Below are 21,864 nucleotides of genomic sequence, written 5' to 3'. Positions count from 1 at the left end.
ACATCTTCCTCAATGTGAACTGGTGCACAATGACATGTAAGACCATTTTTACACAAAAGTATGGTTTTTCTCCCCATAATCAGTTTATCTGCAGGGTGCTGGAAGATGCTGCAGGTTGAATTACAGCACATTACTGATATCACATTTAGCAAGGCTAATATTTCTTCCAAGCAACCTCGTTGCTCAGTGACATAAAAATTTGTCACCGCAACATTAATAAATCCAGCTCCATCTGATTATTGAGGCTACACATCAACATGACTCGAAGAGGCCCAGCTGCACTACATCATAGATTCAATAAATTATTTATCATTGCAGTTTAGTGAAATGCTTTATATCATTAAGTCTTGGCTGTGTATTTAAAAAAAACAACACCCATATGTTGTGGCTTTCAAAATAAATCAAAAACTACCAGTAGGTCTCACAAAAACAAAACAAGTACGTATTGATAAATTTAAAGACGCCGTAACACACATTATTTTACATGTGATATCAATACTACTTATCTCCTAGGACAAACCTTACAGTATCTAACAAATAACAGCTACGCTGAACTTACTGCCCCTTCCTGGTCCACGTCAGCACCATTGGCAAGAAGGTGCATCACACTGTCATAGTGGCCCTTCCTGGCTGCCCAGATCAGAGGAGTGGTACCATACTGCACAGACAAACACAAAACAACAGCAGGGTGCATTAATAAACAAACAAAAAAAAAAGGGCTGTTATTTATCTGCTCTTATATAACGGCTGAGTGGATCCTTGTCATCTGATTGGTGCTTTGTATGTCACGTGACAAGGATATGTTTTGTACCATTGCACGCTGCAAACTTTGCCTCGTTGAATGGAACATTCCGGCTTTCATCTCACAAAATATTCGTACCATTGAACTCAGAAACATTAATTATTTGTATACTAATGGATGGAGCAACGACGAGTCTGGAATAATTCAGTGCACATCACTTTGTGGTGGAAAGGAAGAGGAGCTACAGACAGGGGAGATTGTGGAGTCAGCTTGAACAGGGGCATTTCAACATTTAAAATGTGACCACAAACTACAGCTTCCATGCATCTAAAAACATGCGTCAATACATAGTTACCTTATCCGAGCAGTTGACCTTGGCTCCGTACTGTAGCAGCAGATGTACAATCTCTGCGTGGCCTCGACCTGCTGCCCAGATAATGGGGTAGACGCTGTACTGTTGGAGCAAAAGACAGGGCTGAAGTCATGCTGGTGATGTCTAACGACCAGTGTCATGGCTCCGGGTGCATGGGTGACTTAAACCACATGCACTACTGGTAAGTAGAATGATAGGGTGTTTTCAGCACTGTGCACGCAATGAACATGGTATTCTCAAGTGGCATTTAAAAGACGGTTGGTGAACAGAGCTGAAACTATTCTGCATTATTAACAAGCAACATATGGGTTAGTGCGTGTACAGACGTGCATCGTTTCAAGACCAGAGAGCACAAATCAACTGGAATATTTGCAAACATTTGTTTCAGTCAGTATTTAGGCCTCAGTGAGCACAGCACCTGATGCCTTCCTTTTTTGGTAAGGACTCTAGAACAATGTATTGAAACAAGGGTTTTGAAAAGGAGTTGAAACATTCCAGTGCAGTGGTTTAAGTTCACCGTCACTATTTTGCAGTAGCATCCCCAGAGAACATGTAATTTAAACACGCAAAACATGCATTTATTTAATTTGAATAATCGTTCCTGGACTATGTGCAGTACATTCACGGATCAACAAGGGGCCACGAACTCCACTTCGAGAATCCCCAGAATAGAGAAAACAAAACTGCTTTTTTTTTTTCAATCAATCTGGTATATCAGTCTTCACCACATGCAGCTTGTCCTCATGCTTTTTAATATAGCGACTAGTATTTTGTCTCCACAAGCTAACTGAGATGAAGTAACTCACTCAACTACGGTACATTTTTGTTACCAGTACAGTCACTTGCCCAGTTCCGGATCATTGCCAGTTCTGGATCACTGCTGTAGATTTTGTGCTGCCGTTTCTTGTAATCAGCACGAATAAGCTAATACTTGGTACCAATGGAAAGATTGATGTTTTGTCTACAAACGACCACAAGCTCGACCGGATCCAGCCGTCCCTGTGACCAGCAGAGGAATCAAAACATCCCGGTCTCCGTGGTGCGCGCGCTTTTTCTTACTCACTCATTCCTGCAAGTTTGAAAGTAACGATCTCTAAAACGTAGCAAAGGTGAGTTAGCCATTCGGTGTTTTTGGTTCTAGAGTGGGAAAATACTTACTTACTTGGGTAAAAAATGTCAGTGTGTTATGTCTTGCTGTTTAATTGCTGCGCGCATTTATCTCCGACACGAAAATTTGCCAGTTGTGGATCACTGAAGCAGCAGCCTCGTGTCTGTAGTTGTGAGTCATGTGGACTTTAGGGGTCATCTCAAAATCACGAATGGGCATGAATGTGGGGTCTTTTACTTTTTAATTTGGGAGAAATCTCACCTCCACACTTCATTTTTTGCTCATAAAAATGTATAACGGCGCCTTTCGAAACTAAGTAAATTCTCATTTAATAAGTATAATTTCTATCATTTTGTGTCCAAAACACATTCTCGGGCACAGTGTGTATCATTCTGCATTAGAAGGACTCCAGCCAGATGCCAGGAATGAACCTAAAGTGACACAGAGTGTCGTGATCCAGAACCGGCAAAAGTGATCCATTTCTGGCAAATGTTTGCACCACACATAATGTGGCTTCACACTTTAAGTAGAAGCGCTACACCACCCAGACTTTTTCAGCTAAATAACATCCATATACCCAATACAACAATAAAGGACATTCAGTTGCATTATGGCTCCGTATTGCGGGACTTTAAAAAAGGTGATCCGGAACTGGGCAACCGTCTGTATAGGGAACATCCCATCAGGACATAGACACCAATGTTTACTTTTAAATAAGCCATTGTAATTTGACCTTCTGCAGAGAAACTGAATCAATGTCACCAGTGGCAGGCACTGTTCAGCTAATCTGATAATTATCTAAGCTAATGTTTTTGTTAGCAGATTAGCTTTTCAGATAAGCTTTAAAACCATTATTGGACAAATTATCTTCCGATAAATTTAGTTCTGATAACTTTCAGTCCGCTAACTTTTTTCTTTTTTTTTTGCTGATTAAATGAGCAAAGTTTAACAGTCAAAAACATTTGTAAACCCTAAAATAAAAAATTTAATCCCTGTCGTGTGTAGGTCAGCAGTTTATGGCTGACTGGCTGTCGCTTGCTGATGACATCATTAAGTATAAGACGTGATTAGCCGGTCGACGTTGGGAGCATTGTGGGTAGTGTAGTTCAGGTTCACTTTGGAGATTACACTGTTACCGTCTGCTCGACACAAAACAGACTAATTTTAACATTTTATTTTATTTCTTTGTGGCACGGGATAATTTAATTACCAAGACTAGGTGGGAGAGAGGAGATCTCGCGGCACAGCTGTGAGGGACTTTTCTTCACTGTTTCCGCACTGTTTTGGATAATCAGGACATTTTATGTGGAATATTTTCTTCAGAATTTAATGAATCCCACTGAAACTAACAAGTAAGAATTTATATTTACTATGTGTCTTTTACGCTGCCAATCAATGCATTAAAGGACGTATTTCGGTTGTTTAAGCTGCAGAGTTCAAAGCGTGTGAAAAAAGCAGCAACGTTTAGTTCGTAAATGACGGTGTATCTAATACCGAGATAAACTGTGACTTCTAAAACTGTGTTCTACTGCTTTTGAAAGATGATGACAGTGTTTGGAGTTTTATTTTTTTAATTCATTCATTTTTCGGACATTCTTTTTGTGTTTGTGATCCTTGAATTTACCCAGCAGCCCCTGCGGCGCTTAAAGTGAAACTGGTTTATCAGAAGCCGACAGTGTAATCTGATGTGGCCATGTCCAAATCAGTACTTATAGTTATCGGTTATCTGTACTAAAGATACATTTTTTTTTAGCAGTTTATCAGTTTAGCGTTATAAAAGATAACGTTTCACTTATTGTATTAATCGTTATCGAAGCTAACATTTTGGTTAGCTGTGCCCACCACTGAAAAGTGAAGACATACTGTACATTATGTCCAGTCTCAGTACCTGACCAGTGATGTTTGGGTTGGCTCCTTTTTCCAAGAGCAGCTGGGCCACAGCTGTACAACCTTTATAAGCTGCCCACATGACAGCAGTCCAACCACCCTAACAAAACACAAGGAAACACAGAAGTTGTACATAATTTATTAAAATATAACGCAATGCTAAAATACCCTTGGCCGTATGAGCATAAAAACAGGAAACAGAATGTGACCTTTTGACCTCTTAAAATAGGTCAAGGTTTGTTCATGTAAATGGGGAATCTTCTTCACAGACTAAGGTTAATTATGGAGTTCCACAAGGTTCTGTGCTAAGACCAATATTATTCACTTTATACATGTTTCCCTTAGGCAGTATTATTAGACGGCATTGCTTAAATTTTCATTGTTACGCAGATGATACCCAGCTTTATCTATCCATGAAGCCAGAGGACACACACCAATTAGCTAAACTGCAGGATTGTCTTACAGACATAAAGACATGGATGACCTCTAATTTCCTGCTTTTAAACTTAGATAAAACTGAAGTTATTGTACTTGGCCCCACAAATCTTAGAAACATGGTGTCTAACCAGATCCTTACTCTGGATGGCATTACCCTGACCTCTAGTAATACTGTGAGAAATCTTGGAGTCATTTTTGATCAGGATATGTCATTCAAAGCGCATATTAAACAAATATGTAGGACTGCTTTTTTGCATTTGCGCAATATCTCTAAAATCAGAAAGGTCTTGTCTCAGAGTGATGCTGAAAAACTAATTCATGCATTTATTTCCTCTAGGCTGGACTATTGTAATTCATTATTATCAGGCTGTCCTAAAAGTTCCCTGAAAAGCCTTCAGTTAATTCAAAATGCTGCAGCTAGAGTACTGACAGGGACTAGAAGGAGAGAGCTATCTCACCATATTGGCATCTCTTCATTGGCTTCCTGTTAATTCTAGAATAGAATTTAAATTCTTCTTCTTACTTATAAGGTTTTGAATAATCAGGTCCCATCTTATCTTAGGGACCCTCTTAGTACCATATCACCCCAATAGAGCGCTCGCTCTCAGACTGAGGCTTACTTGTAGTTCCTAGGGTTTGTAAGAGTAGAATGGGAGGCAGAGCCTTCAGCTTTCAGGCTCCTCTCCTGTGGAACCAGCTCCCAATTCAGATCAGGGAGACAGACACCCTCTCTACTTTTAAGATTAGGCTTAAAACTTTCCTTTTTGCTAAAGCTTATAGTTAGGGCTGGATCAGGTGAGAGATCACAAATAAAGACAGAAGGCCTGTTGGGAAAGTGTAGGTACACGGACCCACAACAGGGGGCGCAAATGAACGGACAATGGAGGAAGTCAAATAACAACACTTTACTGTTGTGAATGGGCACAACAAATACAACAGATTACAACAATAGACAAAAAGCCAAATCACAAAGGTGTCGTGTGGGCAGGGCTCGAAGATAGAAGACGTCTGTCACAAAGTAGAACCGGAACCCACACGATTTCCTCCGCCACCAGGACCCCGGGAATACTGGAGCCGCCAAGTCCCGAACTCCCAGGTGGCCACTGCCTCCGCGTGTCGGACCTGGTACTGCTGGCGAGGAACAAAAAACAATTAATGTGGGCGCTGTTTGCCACCCAGCAATCCACACGGCAGGAAAACTAACCTCCCACCTCTCGTTGGAAAAAGAGTCTGCTATACAATGCACAAAAGTCAAAAGGTTACTGTCGAAAGATCACACAGTCTGCTGAGAACGTTACCTTCCAGGTAGAGCGATATCTCGGCAAGAGGTGGAGACGTCGTCCTGCTGATGTACCCCCTGCTGATCAGGTGATTGGTAACAGCTGTGCAGGTGATGCCTGACAGCTGTCACCCTGGCTGCTCCTGTGAGGCGGCTGCGCCCTCTGGTGCCTGGAGCCCGCACTCCAGACAGGGCGCCCTCTGGTGGTGGGCCAGCAGTACCTCCTCTTCTGGCGGCCCACACAACAAGGCCAACAATATCTTAGCAGGTTCTTGTGGTTGGAAAATGTACTAGCCTATTTACAGCCAGTGTGACACAATTTCCATTCATGAACAGTATCACACAGTGGAGCTTATTATAATCCTACTTTGATGACCGTGATCTACCCACTGCAGCTAAAACAAAAACCCACTTGACGAATACTCAGTCACAGCCTTTATCACGCTTCTAAAACCACAGAAACTAGCAGTTTACGATAAACAATACAAGATTTAACATGTGTGCAAAGTGAAAGAAAGATAAACATTTTAAATGCCACCAAAGTAATTAACTTATTCAAAACAAACTCCAGCTCAACAGCAGTATTACACTGTCAAAATTGTATAGAAAATGTGGATCTCATTGATATGGTAATATTTGGTTCACATATTAGCTGTAACAGGAAACCTACAGACATGTGACTTTGTATGTAACTTCCATAGGAAGCCATGATTCTCATGTCTGAATCAAACCACTGGCCCATCAAGAGACATCCAGAGCTAAGCAAACTGGATTATCATGACAGAAGAGCCATTATGCTGACGGTAATTCCATTTTATATCCATTTCCAGACTAATGGATAACTCTCTTCAACCAGCATTGGAATAGCCATGCTGACTAGGAGCCATTACTCTACATACAATGAGAAAAAAAAAACATGTTTATTATATTTTGAACTGCATAAAAGCCACATGGAATCAACTCACAGCAGACGTGTGGCATTCACCAGTAAAGTGGAAAGAAGTGCACAATGCCTTAAAGCTACGTGTTATTACAGCAAGTCAAGTGTGGGAGCATGCACTGTTCAGTAAGACAACAGTAATCAGGTGTACCAGTACCCTAAAGATTTCTCACGCAAATATACTGGCATTGACCAACACCTCTGTCCAAGGGACCTCATCATTCCTATACGTTCTTCTCAGGCATCTCAGAGGTCGAGGGACCCAGTGACATAAATGGCACTGTAAGAAAAGTGAATGTTCTCGACAAGTTTAACGCTTTCACTGCATACAGATACACTTCTGATGGTCAAGTCTAGATCTCATTTAAACCCTGGATTTTAGTTCTTGATCCAGGACAAATGCAAACCCAAACACTGATTCTTCACTCAGCTTTCAAGTACTTCGATTTGACAAAGACAAGTTATCCTCAATGTTATCTGGTCAATAATGCTGCACATTCCAGCCCAACTGACATTCTCAAGACCAGGCACTTAAGTGGCTCTACTCTACTCTTTTCTACTCTCCTATTTTACTCTTCCTTTTTAGATATACCTTTGTTTACTGGCATAGTTCCACCTTAGAATTGGAATATAATATATAAGATATACCTTACTGAATTTTCATATTTCAGTTCTTCTATATGTGTCATTCATCATCACTCTTTGATTGCTAATAAAAATACTGAACTTAAATGTGATACAAATTGTGATGATATTTTACACCTTGTAAATTTAATATACTGGACTGGCAGCTGGAGAAAAAAACCCCCACAAGACTAAGATCCAAATGGTAAATAGAAAAATACGAGAGTATAATTCTAACATTTTATACCCTACATTAAAAACTACCTGTACCATTAAGCTCTTCTCATGCTAAACCTTCCAACCAGCTGGATTACCAGTTTTAAGATTCTTTATTCTCACCATGTCTCTGTGTTCCAGGTTAGCATCGTTGTCCAGCAGTTCCCTCACAATCTCAATATGACCCTCCTTCGCTGCCGAGATCAGTGCCGTCCAACTGTCCTGTAAAGAGACAGAGCCTTCACTGCCAGAACTCCATCAGACTCCAACTCCAGTTCGACAAGCACTCGGCTGAGAGCCGTTTGTGATGGTCCAACACACTGAAACCTACCAGCTGATCGTACCAGGTGCTCATGGGATCGGTGTGAAAGGACAGGCAGCAGTGAGAGTAAAGTGTGCAAGACAAGAACAACTACACAACTCCTCTCTTCTCTGTTCCTGCTCTAGTGCAAGAGCGAGCAGGTTGGAGTGAGTAATGACAGGCTACTTGTACCTGAGATGTTAATGAGAGGTGTAGTGTGTCAGCATGCATGTGTGCCATTTGGGGGCTGGACTCTGAATGTGAGGGTGTTGGCCTGCGAGTGGATCCTGTCATTTAGTCAAACAAGCACAGGTAAAAGTGAGTAATAAGCGATCATTACAGCTGATGATGACTCATAATGACTATGGACTGAGCCGGATTGTGGTGAGATTAGAAAGATGGAACATCATGCCGGTAGTTTAGCAACATCCTCTCTGTCAAGTCAACGATGTGTTTAAAATGACCGCATTGTTTTTCACCTGTTCTCTTGAACACTTGTGCATTCTAATGATTTCCGTGATGCCACGTGGATGTGTGCTCACGTGTTGTGCATTTACCACATCATCCATGTTAACATTGGCTCCCCTCCCAATGAGCTCTTGTACGATCTCCAGGCTGCCCTGCTCTGCTGCCACCATCAGAGGAGTCTGTCCATTCTGAAAAAGGAGAAGTGGAAGATGGCAACAACATTGTATTATAGGTTCAAGAAGCAGGCTTGTGACCAGAAAGGAAACTCACTAAAGTGTACTTGAACGGCATCATTAATCCACAATTTGCTCCCAGTGTGCAGTTGAGCACCTTCTGTGTGTGAGCACATGTGTGCGCCATCACTGTTAAGTATCTTGAGCACAGGCATTAGTTGGAAAGTTGCTACAGATATGCAGTCAGTTTACTCTTTATAATATTTATACCATTGCTAGGGGTGGGCAATATGACTTCAAATCAATATTATAGTACTGTTCACTTTTTGGACAATGGTTGTATTATGTCATGGTATTATACTAGGGAAGCTATGACCACTACCTCTGCACCCACCCGCAAGGACTAAACCAAACCAACTTTTTTAGGTTCCTTAGATGACCCCAAAACACAATCAGGATGTTCCCAAAAATAACTTCATCTTGGATAACTTGCTTGAGGCCAGTTATCCAAGATGGCCGCCAAAATGGGGTTTTTCACTAAAACACCTTTAAACAACATATAAACAACGTAAATATCACAGAGATTCAATGGGAAGACCATTGCATGTCACAGCAAACTCATTTGAGCCTAAACTAAATTCATTGATGGGTTTAAGATTCAAAATGGTGTCCAAAATGGCCACCAACAGACCCTTATCATTAAAATACACAGTAGGATGTTGTTTAAAGGTGTTTTAGTGGAAAAAAAAAAAAAAAAGAAGCTGATCCAGCAGTGCAAACGTCCAATGGTTCACATAACAAGATCACATGAATGTAAATGAATGGACTGCATATAGCGCTTTTCCATCTGCATCAGACTCTCAAAGCGCTTTACAATTATGCCTCACATTCACCCCGATGTCAGGGTGCTGCCATACAAGGCGCTCACTACACACCGGGAGCAATTTGGGATTAAAGGCCTTGCCCAAGGGCCCTTAGTGATTTTCCAGTCAGGCAGGGATTTGAACCCATGATCATCTGGACTCAAGCCCAACACCTTAACCACTAGACCATCACCTCCCCTAAATGTTCTCCTGAATGTTAACACGTTTTTACGTGAAAATGACTTTAAAGACAGTTATATCTGTATACGTATGGAACTCATGTTTGTTAATAAAAAGCACATCACCACATAAACAGAATATGGAGGGCTGCTGGAACATTGCTCACTTACATCACTCCTGCTGTCCACTTCTCTGAATTTGTCCAAATGGGATTTAACGGCAGCCAGGTTCTCCTCTTCCACGTAGCTGAACAGACTCTGGACAGTCGTCGAGGTCATCTTTAAGGAGGTGGTGGTATCCATATCTGATGGCTAACCACCTGCACACCTGCCACCACATAAGGAGGGAAGAAAGTAGATCAGCAGCCACGGTAAGCAATTTATACAATTAGCAACTACTGCACCTGGAGATATATATATATGTTCTCCACTGCATTAGCCAATCACAGATTAGCCTTTCTGTCCATCATTTACCTGTATTTTGGCATGCTTGGCGCCAGAAAGTTATGTTGGATCCAAAGGGATCCAAAAAGGCTAGGACCAAAAGTTATATTGGATCGGTTCACACTGACCAATAGCGTTAGAGCTTACTGCCAACAGCTAACCAATCAGAGCGCGGCATACAATCATTCATGAGATGACATGAAAAAATGGCAACAAACATGTTAACAACAGCAGAAAATCGTCTGCCAGTGAGGTTTGCTGAGTTCACAGAAGAAGAACTGGTGGAAATATTGAACTCCAAGGATGCCAAAAACACTAAGAAGGTAGACAAGCACGCTACTGACGTTTTACAAGCATTCATATGCTGTTCACAACAAAATAAATTGATCTAATTTACTTGACTCTTTGTAGTTTGCTTAATTTGGGAGGGGGTGGGGAACATAACAATTGATGGATGGCAAGTTGTCCAACATTAAGAAATATTGGATGCAGAAAAGTTATATTATATTGGTTTTCAACTCAATATGCAGTTTTATTACATGGCTACGATAGTATACACGCTCTGATTGGCTGATTTCCAGTCTGATATTTTCCAATATCAGACTATTACCATGACAATCGGTACGGATTGCATATCAGATTTGCCCCTTGTACAATTTTCACGGTGCAAAATCGAACAAAGAAAATGGAGGAATTAACAGCAAACAAGCTCGATGTAGACATGCAAAATCAAATGAAGACCAACAAGATGAAAACACATCTCCGAACAGTCAAGAACAAAATTGGAAACTTTGTTACAAACCAGAAGGCTAAAAAAATGATTAGAAAAACCAAGTCGGACATGAACATACTCTTTAAATATCTAAACAGCATTGAAAAAACAAACAAAAAAAGACTGTCGAATTATTAACCTTGCTTGCTCGGTCTTTACAGGAATATCAGACCTCTGTGTTTTTTGCACGGACCTTGCTGATGCTTAGCCCGTACTGTCAACACCTCGGTCTGGCATTTTCCCAAACAGACCTTGCGCTCGGTTAAAAATCCTTTATTATCATTAAACTATTGCCATATTACATGCTTATTATTAAATTGTTGTATTGCATAAAAAGAAAAAACATTGTGATTATATCTATCAGTCCCCTCTTTTAAAAACTTAAAAAAAAAAATCTGCATCAGTACAGGCCATTATAAAAGCCATATCTCTCAATCACTCACAAGTACCATATAAAACAAGAAAATGAGAGGGAAAAAAAAATCAGTTCACATTACAGATAATCCTGCTAAAAATACAGCAGCATTAAACATCACATCCCTAACACACACGCAGTGAAATGAGAAAGGAATAACACAATTACAATAGCAAATCCCACTGAGCATGTGCTTTACAAGAGAGCGATTTGTTCACCACACTTGAGTCCAGTCTGTCTGCTCAGGCTGAAAACACAAACCGAAAGTTCTCTGCTCAGTATAATGAAAGCAGCACAAACAAGGCCTCACTCATGAAGGAAGCTAATAATGCCACTCAACAAAAACAATTTTTAAACTCTGATCCTTTGGAGCAAAAAACAAACAAACAAACAAAAAAAATCACTCAGAATTGGTGCACTTGGTTGTGCACTTTGACTATATCAATACATTTCTCATTTCTGTTGAGCTTGTTTACTCTCAAACTGGACTTTGTGGAACTCGAGCGCTTAACAAAGGACGGCAAAGATAAGGTTCACTGTGCACGACTGCCTTGGATTACATACAATTACCAAGTGCAGGGTTCCACAACATTTTACTAGAACGTTCAATTATGAGAAAAATGCAGAAATGGCACATCTTCCTTTATTAGCCAGAGTATTTAGAGTTAGTGTCCTGCTAAAGGTTAGAAACACAGATGAATACTTTGATTAGTAGTGGAGAAAGCACACCATCTGAGGTCAAAGGGGTAGGTGGATATAAGCTTTTGTTTCTACCTACACCCTTTCAGCTACTTAGCTTACTGAGAAATCAGCTTTGTTTTGTTTTATTTTGGACTGAAGAGTTTCTCTTTTTCCTTTTTACCGAAATCAAAACTTATTCAGTCAGTCATTTGACCATGATTTGTTTTGTGCAAAATAACCGGTTTTGAATGGAGTATTGAAGATGTTACACTGCTTTTATGCCACTTGAAGCAACTTTTAAAATTGTTTAAACCAGATATAATCTAATGTTGAGCTATTCTTAAACATTAAAATGTATATACTATTTTAAGATACACTCAACAAAAATATAACGCAACACTTTTGGTTTTGCTCCCATTTTGTATGAGATGAACTCAAAGATCTAAAACTTTTTCCACATACACAATATCACCATTTCCCTCAAATATTGTTCACAAACCAGTCTAAATCTGTGATAGTGAGCACTTCTCCTTTGCTGAGATAATCCATCCCACCTCACAGGTGTGCCATATCAAGATGCTGATTAGACACCATGATTAGTGCACAGGTGTGCCTTAGACTGCCCACAATAAAAGGCCACTCTGAAAGGTGCAGTTTTGTTTTATTGGGGGGGATACCAGTCAGTATCTGGTGTGACCACCATTTGCGTCATGCAGTGCAACACATCTCCTTCACATAGAGTTGATCAGGTTGTCAATTGTGGCCTGTGGAATGTTGGTCCACTCCTCTTCAATGGCTGTGCGAAGTTGCTGGATGTTGGCAGGAACTGGTACACGCTGTCGTATACGCCGGTCCAGAGCATCCCAAACATGCTCAATGGGTGACATGTCCGGTGAGTATGCCGGCCATGCAAGAACTGGGACATTTTCAGCTTCCAAGAATTGTGTACAGATCCTTGCAACATGGGGGCCGTGCATTATCCTGCTGCAACATGAGGTGATGTTCTTGGATGTATGGCACAACAATGGGCCTCAGGATCTCATCACGGTATCTCTGTGCATTCAAAATGCCATCAATAAAATGCACCTGTGTTCTTCGTCCATAACAGATGCCTGCCCATACCATAACCCCACCGCCACCATGGGCCACTCGATCTACAACATTGACATCAGAAAACCACTCACCCACACGACGCCACACACGCTGTCTGCCATCTGCCCTGGACAGTGTGAACCGGGATTCATCCGTGAAGGGAACACCTCTCCAACGTGCCAAACGCCAGCGAATGTGAGCATTTGCCCACTCAAGTCGGTTACGATGACGAACTGGAGTCAGGTCGAGACCCCGATGAGGACAACGAGCATGCAGATGAGCTTCCCTGAGACGGTTTCTGACAGTTTGTGCAGAAATTCTTTGGTTATGCAAACCAATTGTTTCAGCAGCTGTCCGAGTGGCTGGTCTCAGACGATCTTGGAGGTGAACATGCTGGATGTGGAGGTCCTGGTCTGGTGTGGTTACACGTGGTCTGCGGTTGTGAGGCTGGTTGGATGTACTGCCAAATTCTCTGAAACACCTTTGGAGACGGCTTATGGTAGAGAAATGAACATTCAAAACACGAGCAACAGCTCTGGTTGACATTCCTGCTGTCAGCATGTCAATTGCACGCTCCCTCAAATCTTGCGACATCTGTGGCATTGTGCTGTGTGATAAAACTGCACCTTTCAGAGTGGCCTTTTATTGTGGACAGTCTAAGGCACACCTGTGCACTAATCATGGTGTCTAATCAGCATCTTGATATGGCACACCTGTGAGGTGGGATGGATTATCTCAGCAAAGGAGAAGTGCTCACTATCACAGATTTAGACTGGTTTGTGAACAATATTTGAGGGAAATGGTGATATTGTGTATGTGGAAAAAGTTTTAGATCTTTGAGTTCATCTCATACAAAATGGGAGCAAAACCAAAAGTGTTGCGTTTATATTTTTGTTGAGTATATATCTGGGACTTAGTCTTGAGTGGATAGAATTTTTCTAGACCAACAACAGATTTTGCACCAAGTGTGCTAACCCTAAACCAATACTCCATTTAGCACAATTAAACCACGAAACTGGGTTTAAGTGATTTTAAATGGTTGGCTGAACAATCTGCCTTTTGATTTCTAAAAGTTATTGCATGCAGTGTATATAGAAACTCTTTGAACTAGACAATTTGCTTGTGGGATATCAGGCACCAGGTTTGAGGTGAAACCTGTAAATTGTTCCATTTTAAATGAGTGATCCGATATCAAGACACTCACTCACAAATTACAGTAGTGTTCAGAATAATAGTGCTATGTGACTAAGAAGATTAATCCAGGTTTTGAGTATATTTCTTATTGTTACATGGGAAACAAGGTACCAGTAGATTCAGTAGATTCTCACAAATCCAACAAGACCAAGCATTCATGATATGCACACTGTTAAGGCTATGAAATTGGGCTGTTAGTAAAAAAAAAAAGTAGAAAAGGGGGTGTTCACAGTAATAGTAGCATCTGCTGTTGACGCTACAAACTCAAAACTATTATGTTCAAACTGCTTTTATCAATCCTGTGAATCACTAAACTAGTATTTAGTTGTATAACCACAGTTTTTCATGATTTCTTCACATCTGCGAGGCATTAATTTGGTTGGTTTGGAACTAAGATTTTGCTCATTTACTAGTGTGCTTGGGGTCATTGTCTTGTTGAAACACCCATTTCAAGGGCATGTCCTCTTCAGCATAAGGCAACATGACCTCTTCAAGTATTTTGACATATCCAAACTGATCCATGATACCTGGTATGCGATATATAGGCCCAACACCATAGTAGGAGAAACATGCCCATATCATGATGCTTGCACCACCATGCTTCACTGTCTTCACTGTGAACTGTGGCTTGAATTCAGAGTTTGGGGGTCGTCTCACAAACTGTCTGCGGCCCTTGGACCAAAAAAGAACAATTTTACTCTCATCAGTCCACAAAATATTCCTCCATTTCTCTTTAGGCCAGTTGATGTGTTCTTTGGCAAATTGTAACCTCTTCTGCACATGTCTTTTATTTAACAGAGGGACTTTGTGGGGGATTCTTGCAAATAAATTAGCTTCACACAGGCGTCTTCTAACTGTCACAGCACTTACAGGTAACTCCAGACTGTCTTTGATCATCCTGGAGCTGATCAACGGGTGAGCCTTTGCCATTCTGGTTATTCTTATATCCATTTTGATGGTTGTTTTCCATTTTCTTCCACGCATCTCTGTTTTTTTTTGTCCATTTTAAAGCATTGGAGATCACTGTAGATGAACAGCCTATAATTTTTTGCACCTGCGTATACGTTTTCCCCTCTCCAATCAACTTTTTAATCAAACTACGATGTTCTTCTGAACAATATCTTGAACGTCCCATTTTCCTCAGGCTTTCAAAGAGAAAAGCATGTTCAACAGGTGCTGGCTTCATCCTTAAATAGGGGACACCTGATTCACACCTGTTTGTTCCACAAAACTGACGAACTCACTGACTGAATGCCACACTACTATTATTGTGAACACCCCCTTTTCTACTTTTTTTTTTTTTACTAATAGCCCAATTTCATAGCCTTAAGAGTGTGCATATCATGAATGCTTAGTCTTGTTGGATTTGTGAGAATCTACTGAATCTACTGGTACCTTGTTTCCCATGTAACAATAAGAAATATACTCAAAACCTGGATTAATCTTTTTAGACACATAGCACTACTATTATTCTGAACACTACTGTATAGTCCATTTTACTGGGACTCTGCTCTTCACTTCCTGGTTGTCTTCTCAGCCATTGGCCAAGGTAAACACTGGGCTGTACTGTAATCATTACTTAACTGCAACATTTCTACTACTACATGACTACGTGACAAATACCCAGTCAGTAGACAGACTTGTGGATAGTTTAAACTCAGTGCTCGAAACTACACTCGACATGATTGCACCACCTGTGTTAAAACCGTGCTCCCCCAAATCACAGTCACCTTGGTTCAATGATTATCTGCGTGACCTAAAGCATAAAGCAAGAGGTCTAGAACGGAACTGGCGTTGTTCAAAATTAGAAGTATTTCACCTTGCGTGGCGTGATGCTATCTTAGATTATAAGCATGCATTACTGGCTACAAAGCGGACCTACTACTCTGATTTGATCAACAAAAACAAGCATAACTCAAAGTTCTTGTTCGACACGGTGGCAACACTTATCCATGGACAACCACCTGTAGTTCGCTCTCCTTTTACAGCACAAGATTTACTGGATTACTTTGGGAAGAAAATAGAAGACATCTGGTTAAACATATCCCGGCATGCCTTAATCCAGCCACTACACCCTGCTATTGAGGTGGGCACCACTACTGAGGTATTACCTAGATTTACAGAATTTGATAGTATCTCTCTAGACATGCTGACAAAACTCGTAATGTCAACAAAAAGCACAACCTGTTTATTTGATCCCATACCAACAAAACTGTTTAAGGACCTGTGGCCCACTCTTGGGCCAATTGTGCTGGAAATTATTAACTTTCTTTAACTTCTGGATCTGTTCCTAAATGTTTCAAATCTGCAGTGATTAAACCATTACTTAAGAAACCTAATCTTGACCCTAGTGTATTGACAAACTATCGGCCAATATCAAATCTATCATTTTTCTCTAAAATTCTGGAAAAAGTGGTGTCATGGCAGCTCGTAGACCATCTACTGAGAATAATCTCTTTGAGCCACTGCAGTCTGCTTTTAGAAAATATCATTCCACAGAGACGGCTCTCACTAAAGTGGTGAATGATCTTCTGCTTACAATGGATTCAGACACCACTACAGTTCTGTTGCTGTTAGATCTCAGTGCTGCATTTGATACAGTGGATCATCATATTCTACTTGATAGGCTGGAAAATCATTTTGAGATTACTGGGAGTGCCCTTGCATGGCTGACGTCATACTTGACCAGTCGTTCTCACTGTGTTTTGTACAGTAACACTACCTCTAACCTTAGTGACATGAAATTTGGGGTTCCACAGGGGTCTGTCTTAGACCCCCTGCTTTTCTCCCTTTATATAGCACCCCTTGGGCACATATTGCGGCGTTTTGGGATTACCTTTCACTGCTATGCAGATGATACTCAGTTATACATGCCGATAACTGCTGGTAATCTCGTTCACATAAAATCCTTAGAAGATTGCCTTGCAGCAGTGAGAAGTTGGATGTCTAGAAACTTCCTACTTTTAAACTCTGATAAGACTGAAATGATGGTTCTTGATCCAGTGAGACATTGGCATCAATTTGACCAGTTAACGCTCAGCCTCGGCTCGTGTGGCATACATCACACTGACAAAGTGAGGAACCTTGGGGTAATTTTTGATCTTTCGTTGTCCTTTGGCCTCCACATTAGAATATTACTAGGACTGCTTTCTTCCACCTGCGAAATATAGCGAAGGATTCGTCCCATCCTGTCTCTGGCTGATGCTGAGACCCTGATCCATGCATTTATCTCTTCTAGATTGGACTACTGCAATGTTCTATTTTCTGGTTTACCGCAGTCTTGCATTAGGCTCTCTAATTGGTTCAAAATGCTGCAGCCAGACTTTTGACACGAAGCAGAAAGTTCGACCACATACACCGATTTTGGCGTCTCTTCACTGGCTTCCTGTCCCAGTGAAAACAGATTTTAAGGTTCTGCTACTAACCTATAAAAGTGTTCATGGACTGGCACCTCCCTACCTAGCTGACCTAATTAAACCTTACGTACCAGCCCGGGCTTTACGTCTCAGGGTGCAGGACTACTTTGTGTCCGTAAGGTGAATAAGAAGTCTGCGGGTCACAGAGCTTTCTCTTATCGTGCCCCTGTTCTGTGGAATGATCTCCCTGCATCAATAAACAGTCAGATTCTGTGGAGATTTTCAAGTCCAGACTTAAGACGCAATTATTTTCCCTTCATATGGCTAGCATACTGGTACAGTTTTGCTTTATGCTTTTTACTCTAATCATTTATTAGTAATTGGAGCGGGCTGCGGCCTCAACTTTACCTAAATTCTGGGGCCTTTAGTGAAGTTTAGGGTTAGTGGCCGGCAATCACCTTAGTATTTCTCTGTTTTTCTTGTTGTTTAATGCTGGCAAATTATACAGTATTTTTTGTCTTTCTGATGCCTGATTCTGTTTTTTCTCTGTTTAAGGTGCAGCTCCATCCAGAGATGGGAGTTGTATTTGTGTTGGCGATCCTCCTGTCCTGTGCACCAACAGCAATTCTTGTATATTCGTCCGTGAATTGTTCTGTAATTTATGTTTGTATCATGGCCCAAGCAGAGGGTCACCCCTTTGAGTCTGGTCTGCTTGAGGTTTCTTCCTCAGAGGGAGTTTTTCCTTACCACTGTTGCTCTGGGGATTCGTAAGGTTAGACCTTACCTGTGTGAAGCACCTTGAGGCAACTCTGTTGTGATCTGGTGCTATATAAATGAAAATAAATTGAAATTGAAATACATGTTTTGGATAATTCTTGTTTGTCAGGGACCAGACTCATTGGAGTGACCATCTGTAGTATCGCCAAAGCAGATGGTCACTCCAATGAGTCTGGTCTGCTTGTCATTTCTACTATAAGCAAAAACAACAAGAGAGCTTTTCTTTCCCACTGTTACTAATGTGCCTGCCACAGGGTGGGTAAGTCTTAAAAGTTGCTAGATGTAGCACCTTGGAGCAATTTATGATAAATTATGATTATGATGATTATGATTTGGCACTGTATAAATAAACTGAAATACATTTTTACAACTATTTTCTAACATTCTATACAGATTAAAGAATTAAACAGTTCACAATAATAATAATAATAATTATTATTCATTTGAACCTTCAATGTAAAAAATATACGACATAATAAGAAATACAAAACTTGCCAAAAATAAGATAATTTTTTTTTAACTGACAAAGAAAACCCACGAAATGTGGCTACTTTAGCTCCAGCCAATCAATAAATACCCATTAATAATTCATCAAGGTGGACTATTAAATCATGTAAGACTTACTGCTTCAGTAGAGCAGCAAACACACTGAAAATTATTTCATCATAATTCCTGACACACAGCAGCTCAAGATCAGGTCAATAAACTTAAATGCCACCATTCTGTTGAACCATCAATACTAAGGGTCTCGACTGTCACTTCTTTTTAAAAGTAACCAACTGATACACACCTACATTGTTTTTTTCTGGAAATCTGACTTTATGAACACTCAGCAAGGATTACCTAACTGCTGTTACCATACATACGTGTTTACATACCCCAAAATGAAATTTCAAGAGAGACACAAACAAAATCCTTTGTTGACAGCTGACACACCCTCCACAGCTGTCGGTCTTTTGGCACAATGGACGGACATTTACACCGTACCAGAAATCTCTCTGTGTTCAGTAATGGTCATATGGAGGATCACTCATTTACTTTTAACACTCTTCCCTCACTAAAAAAAAAAGAAAAAAAAAAAGGCAAAAATCAGTCAAACTGTTTAAGAAATGAGTGCGTAATTTAGGCCAGGAAAAAGTGAAATAATATTACTTAAAAAAAAGTATAAAGAGGATTGATTCCCTTACCTTTTAATCTGGTGTATCTGAATTTCTCTCTATTCAACACTGTATGGAACAACAATTTTTATCCCTTACCCACTCGTGCAGAGTATCAACAAGCACAGCTAGACTCAAGCTCAGCATCCCCCCACCCCCCGATTCAAGGCTGAATATTAAATGAGGGGGATGGACAACGCCCATCTCTTTCCAACACAATACGCACATGCGCTCATCATTATTTACTCCATTTACTGGGATAAGCACTAAAAAATCCTGATCAGAGGGGCAGATACAGCTAAACTTTGCAGACCGCCAACGCCACACATCAGTCAGCTGCTTATTGATCAGAGTCAAAGGTTAAAGGTTCTCAAAATCCAAACAACAACATTTCTATAATAGAAATCCGAGGAAAGATGCATATAACTTAAATATGTATATTTTAATTAAATGCTTTTTAAAATAGTTTACATTAATATATAAATGGTAATATATTAGAGAATGGCAGAAAAAGAAATGCTCCACTTTGTCATATAACAGAAAAACAATCAACAACTTTGACAATCAATTTATTATTTCTGTTAAGAGCAATGTTGCCGAACGTGCACACGCTTGTGATCACCTTGGTGTCTGTGTAATACACTGCATCCGGAAAGTATTCACAGTGCTTCACTTTTTTTCCCACATTTTATGTTACAGCCTTATTCCAAAATTGAGTAAATCATATTTTCCATCAAAATTCTACTCACAATACCCATAATGACAAGATGAAAAAAGGTTTGTTTGTTTTTTTTTGCAAATTTATTAAAATAACAAACTAAGAAGTCATATGTATTTTTGTTATCCATTTTATTTTTCATTTCATTATATAGCTATATAGCTATCTATATAGCTCCAAATCACAACAAGCCTGCCTCAAGGCACACAAGTAAGGTCTAACCTTACAACCCTTAGAGGCAAGCACACAGGCAACAGTGGTAAGGAAAAAATTTCTCTGATGATGTGAGGAAGAAGAAACCTCAAGCAGACCAGACTCAAAGGGGGTGACCCTCTGCTTGGGTCATCTCACACACATACTTGACAATACAAATGTACAGAAAATTTTGGGAGTCCATGCTCCCATGGTCCATGTACATAGGTATTCACATATTTCAATGGTTTTTTGATGCACCTTTGGCAGCAAACAGCCTCAAATCTTCTCTTTGTAGCACCTCTCAAGATCCATTCAGGCTGGATGGGGAGCATCTGTGCACAGACCATTTTCAAATCTCTCCAGAGATGTTCAATTGGATTCAGGTCTGGACTCTGGCTGGGCCACTCAGGACATTCACAGAGTTGTCTGAAGCCACTCCTTTGATATCTGGCTGTGTGTTTAGGGTCATTGTCCTGCTGAAGATGAACCATCGCACCAGTCTGAAGTCAAGAGCGCTCTGGAGCAGGTTTTCATCCAGGATGTCTCTGTACATTGCTGCATTCATCTTTCCCTCAATCCTGACTAGTCTCCCAGTTCCTGCTGCTGAAAAACATCTCCACAGCATGATGCTGCCACCACCATGCTTCACTCTAGGGATGGTGCGTGGTTTCCTCCAAATATGACACATGGCATTCACGCCAAAGAGTTCAATCTTTGTCTCATCAGACCAGAGAATTTTGTTTTTCATGGAAAAACAAAATTCCCTCAAGGATGATCAGTGGAAACAGGATGCAACTGAACTCAATTTTGCTTCACTGCAAGACTGTGAATACTTATGTACATGTTAATTTTTTGTTTGTTTGTTTGTTTTAGTTGTTTATTTTATTTTTAATAAATTAGCAAAAAACTAAAAAAAAAAAAAAAATTCACATTGTCATTATAGGGGTATTGTGTGTAAAACTTTGAGAGGAAAAATGAATTTCATCCATTTTGGAATAAGGCTGTAAAATAAAATGTGGAAAAGGTGAAGCACTGTGAATACTTTCCAGGTACACGGTATGTACGTGTGTACATTTGCAAGATATCTAAAGATGAGACTTTGATCAAACTCATCCTGTACACTGGGACTATGGAAGAAAAAAAGTGATTTTGTTTTGGTTAGAAGCGGTCAATGGTCAAGCTCAGAGGTCAAGGTAGGAATTTTATTGAAATGAATCAAGATATTTATTGTTGGTGAACTTGCCTGGTTCAAAGCCTGTGCAGCTTTTTGTCTGCATGAGCTGATACTTTGAAATGTGGGTGTGGTAGCTTTGTGCACACTGAGCACTTCTTGTATAATTTCCTAATCGAGGTGTCAAAACTTGACAAGTCCAGGCTTCACCGACATTTAGGTTTGTGTGGTTCTCTGTTTTATCATTGTAGATCGAATAAATCTGAACTTTGTGCTGTTGGTTAAAAAACGGCAGTTATGA

The 21,864-nt window shown here is 40.3% G+C and overlaps 1 protein-coding gene across 8 annotated transcripts in view; it reads right to left on the bottom strand.

Annotated features, from left to right (window-relative positions):
* kidins220a (kinase D-interacting substrate 220a) overlaps positions 1 to 21,864 on the bottom strand; it is a 142,442-nt gene that overhangs the window by 115,291 nt on the left and 5,287 nt on the right. For 4 of the 8 annotated variants that reach the window (XM_034159418.1, XM_034159411.1, XM_034159416.1 and 1 more), the window contains exons 2-7: positions 9,763 to 9,919; positions 8,466 to 8,564; positions 7,731 to 7,829; positions 4,112 to 4,210; positions 1,098 to 1,196; positions 560 to 658 (exon numbers count right to left, since the gene is read on the bottom strand). In XM_034159418.1, the coding sequence (XP_034015309.1) occupies positions 560 to 658; positions 1,098 to 1,196; positions 4,112 to 4,210; positions 7,731 to 7,829; positions 8,466 to 8,564; positions 9,763 to 9,894 (627 nt within the window). In that variant the 5' untranslated portion in view covers positions 9,895 to 9,919. Of the gene's footprint in view, positions 1 to 559; positions 659 to 1,097; positions 1,197 to 4,111; positions 4,211 to 7,730; positions 7,830 to 8,465; positions 8,565 to 9,762; positions 9,920 to 19,509; positions 19,650 to 21,864 lie in introns of those variants that run through there. The other 4 variants (XM_034159414.1, XM_034159415.1, XM_034159412.1 and 1 more) reach the window with 3 other exon arrangements.

This window comes from Thalassophryne amazonica, chromosome 19 (genome assembly GCF_902500255.1).
Source record: "Thalassophryne amazonica chromosome 19, fThaAma1.1, whole genome shotgun sequence".
Classification (NCBI taxonomy): Eukaryota; Metazoa; Chordata; class Actinopteri; order Batrachoidiformes; family Batrachoididae; genus Thalassophryne; species Thalassophryne amazonica.
This window is presented reverse-complemented; position numbering and strand designations above follow the sequence as displayed.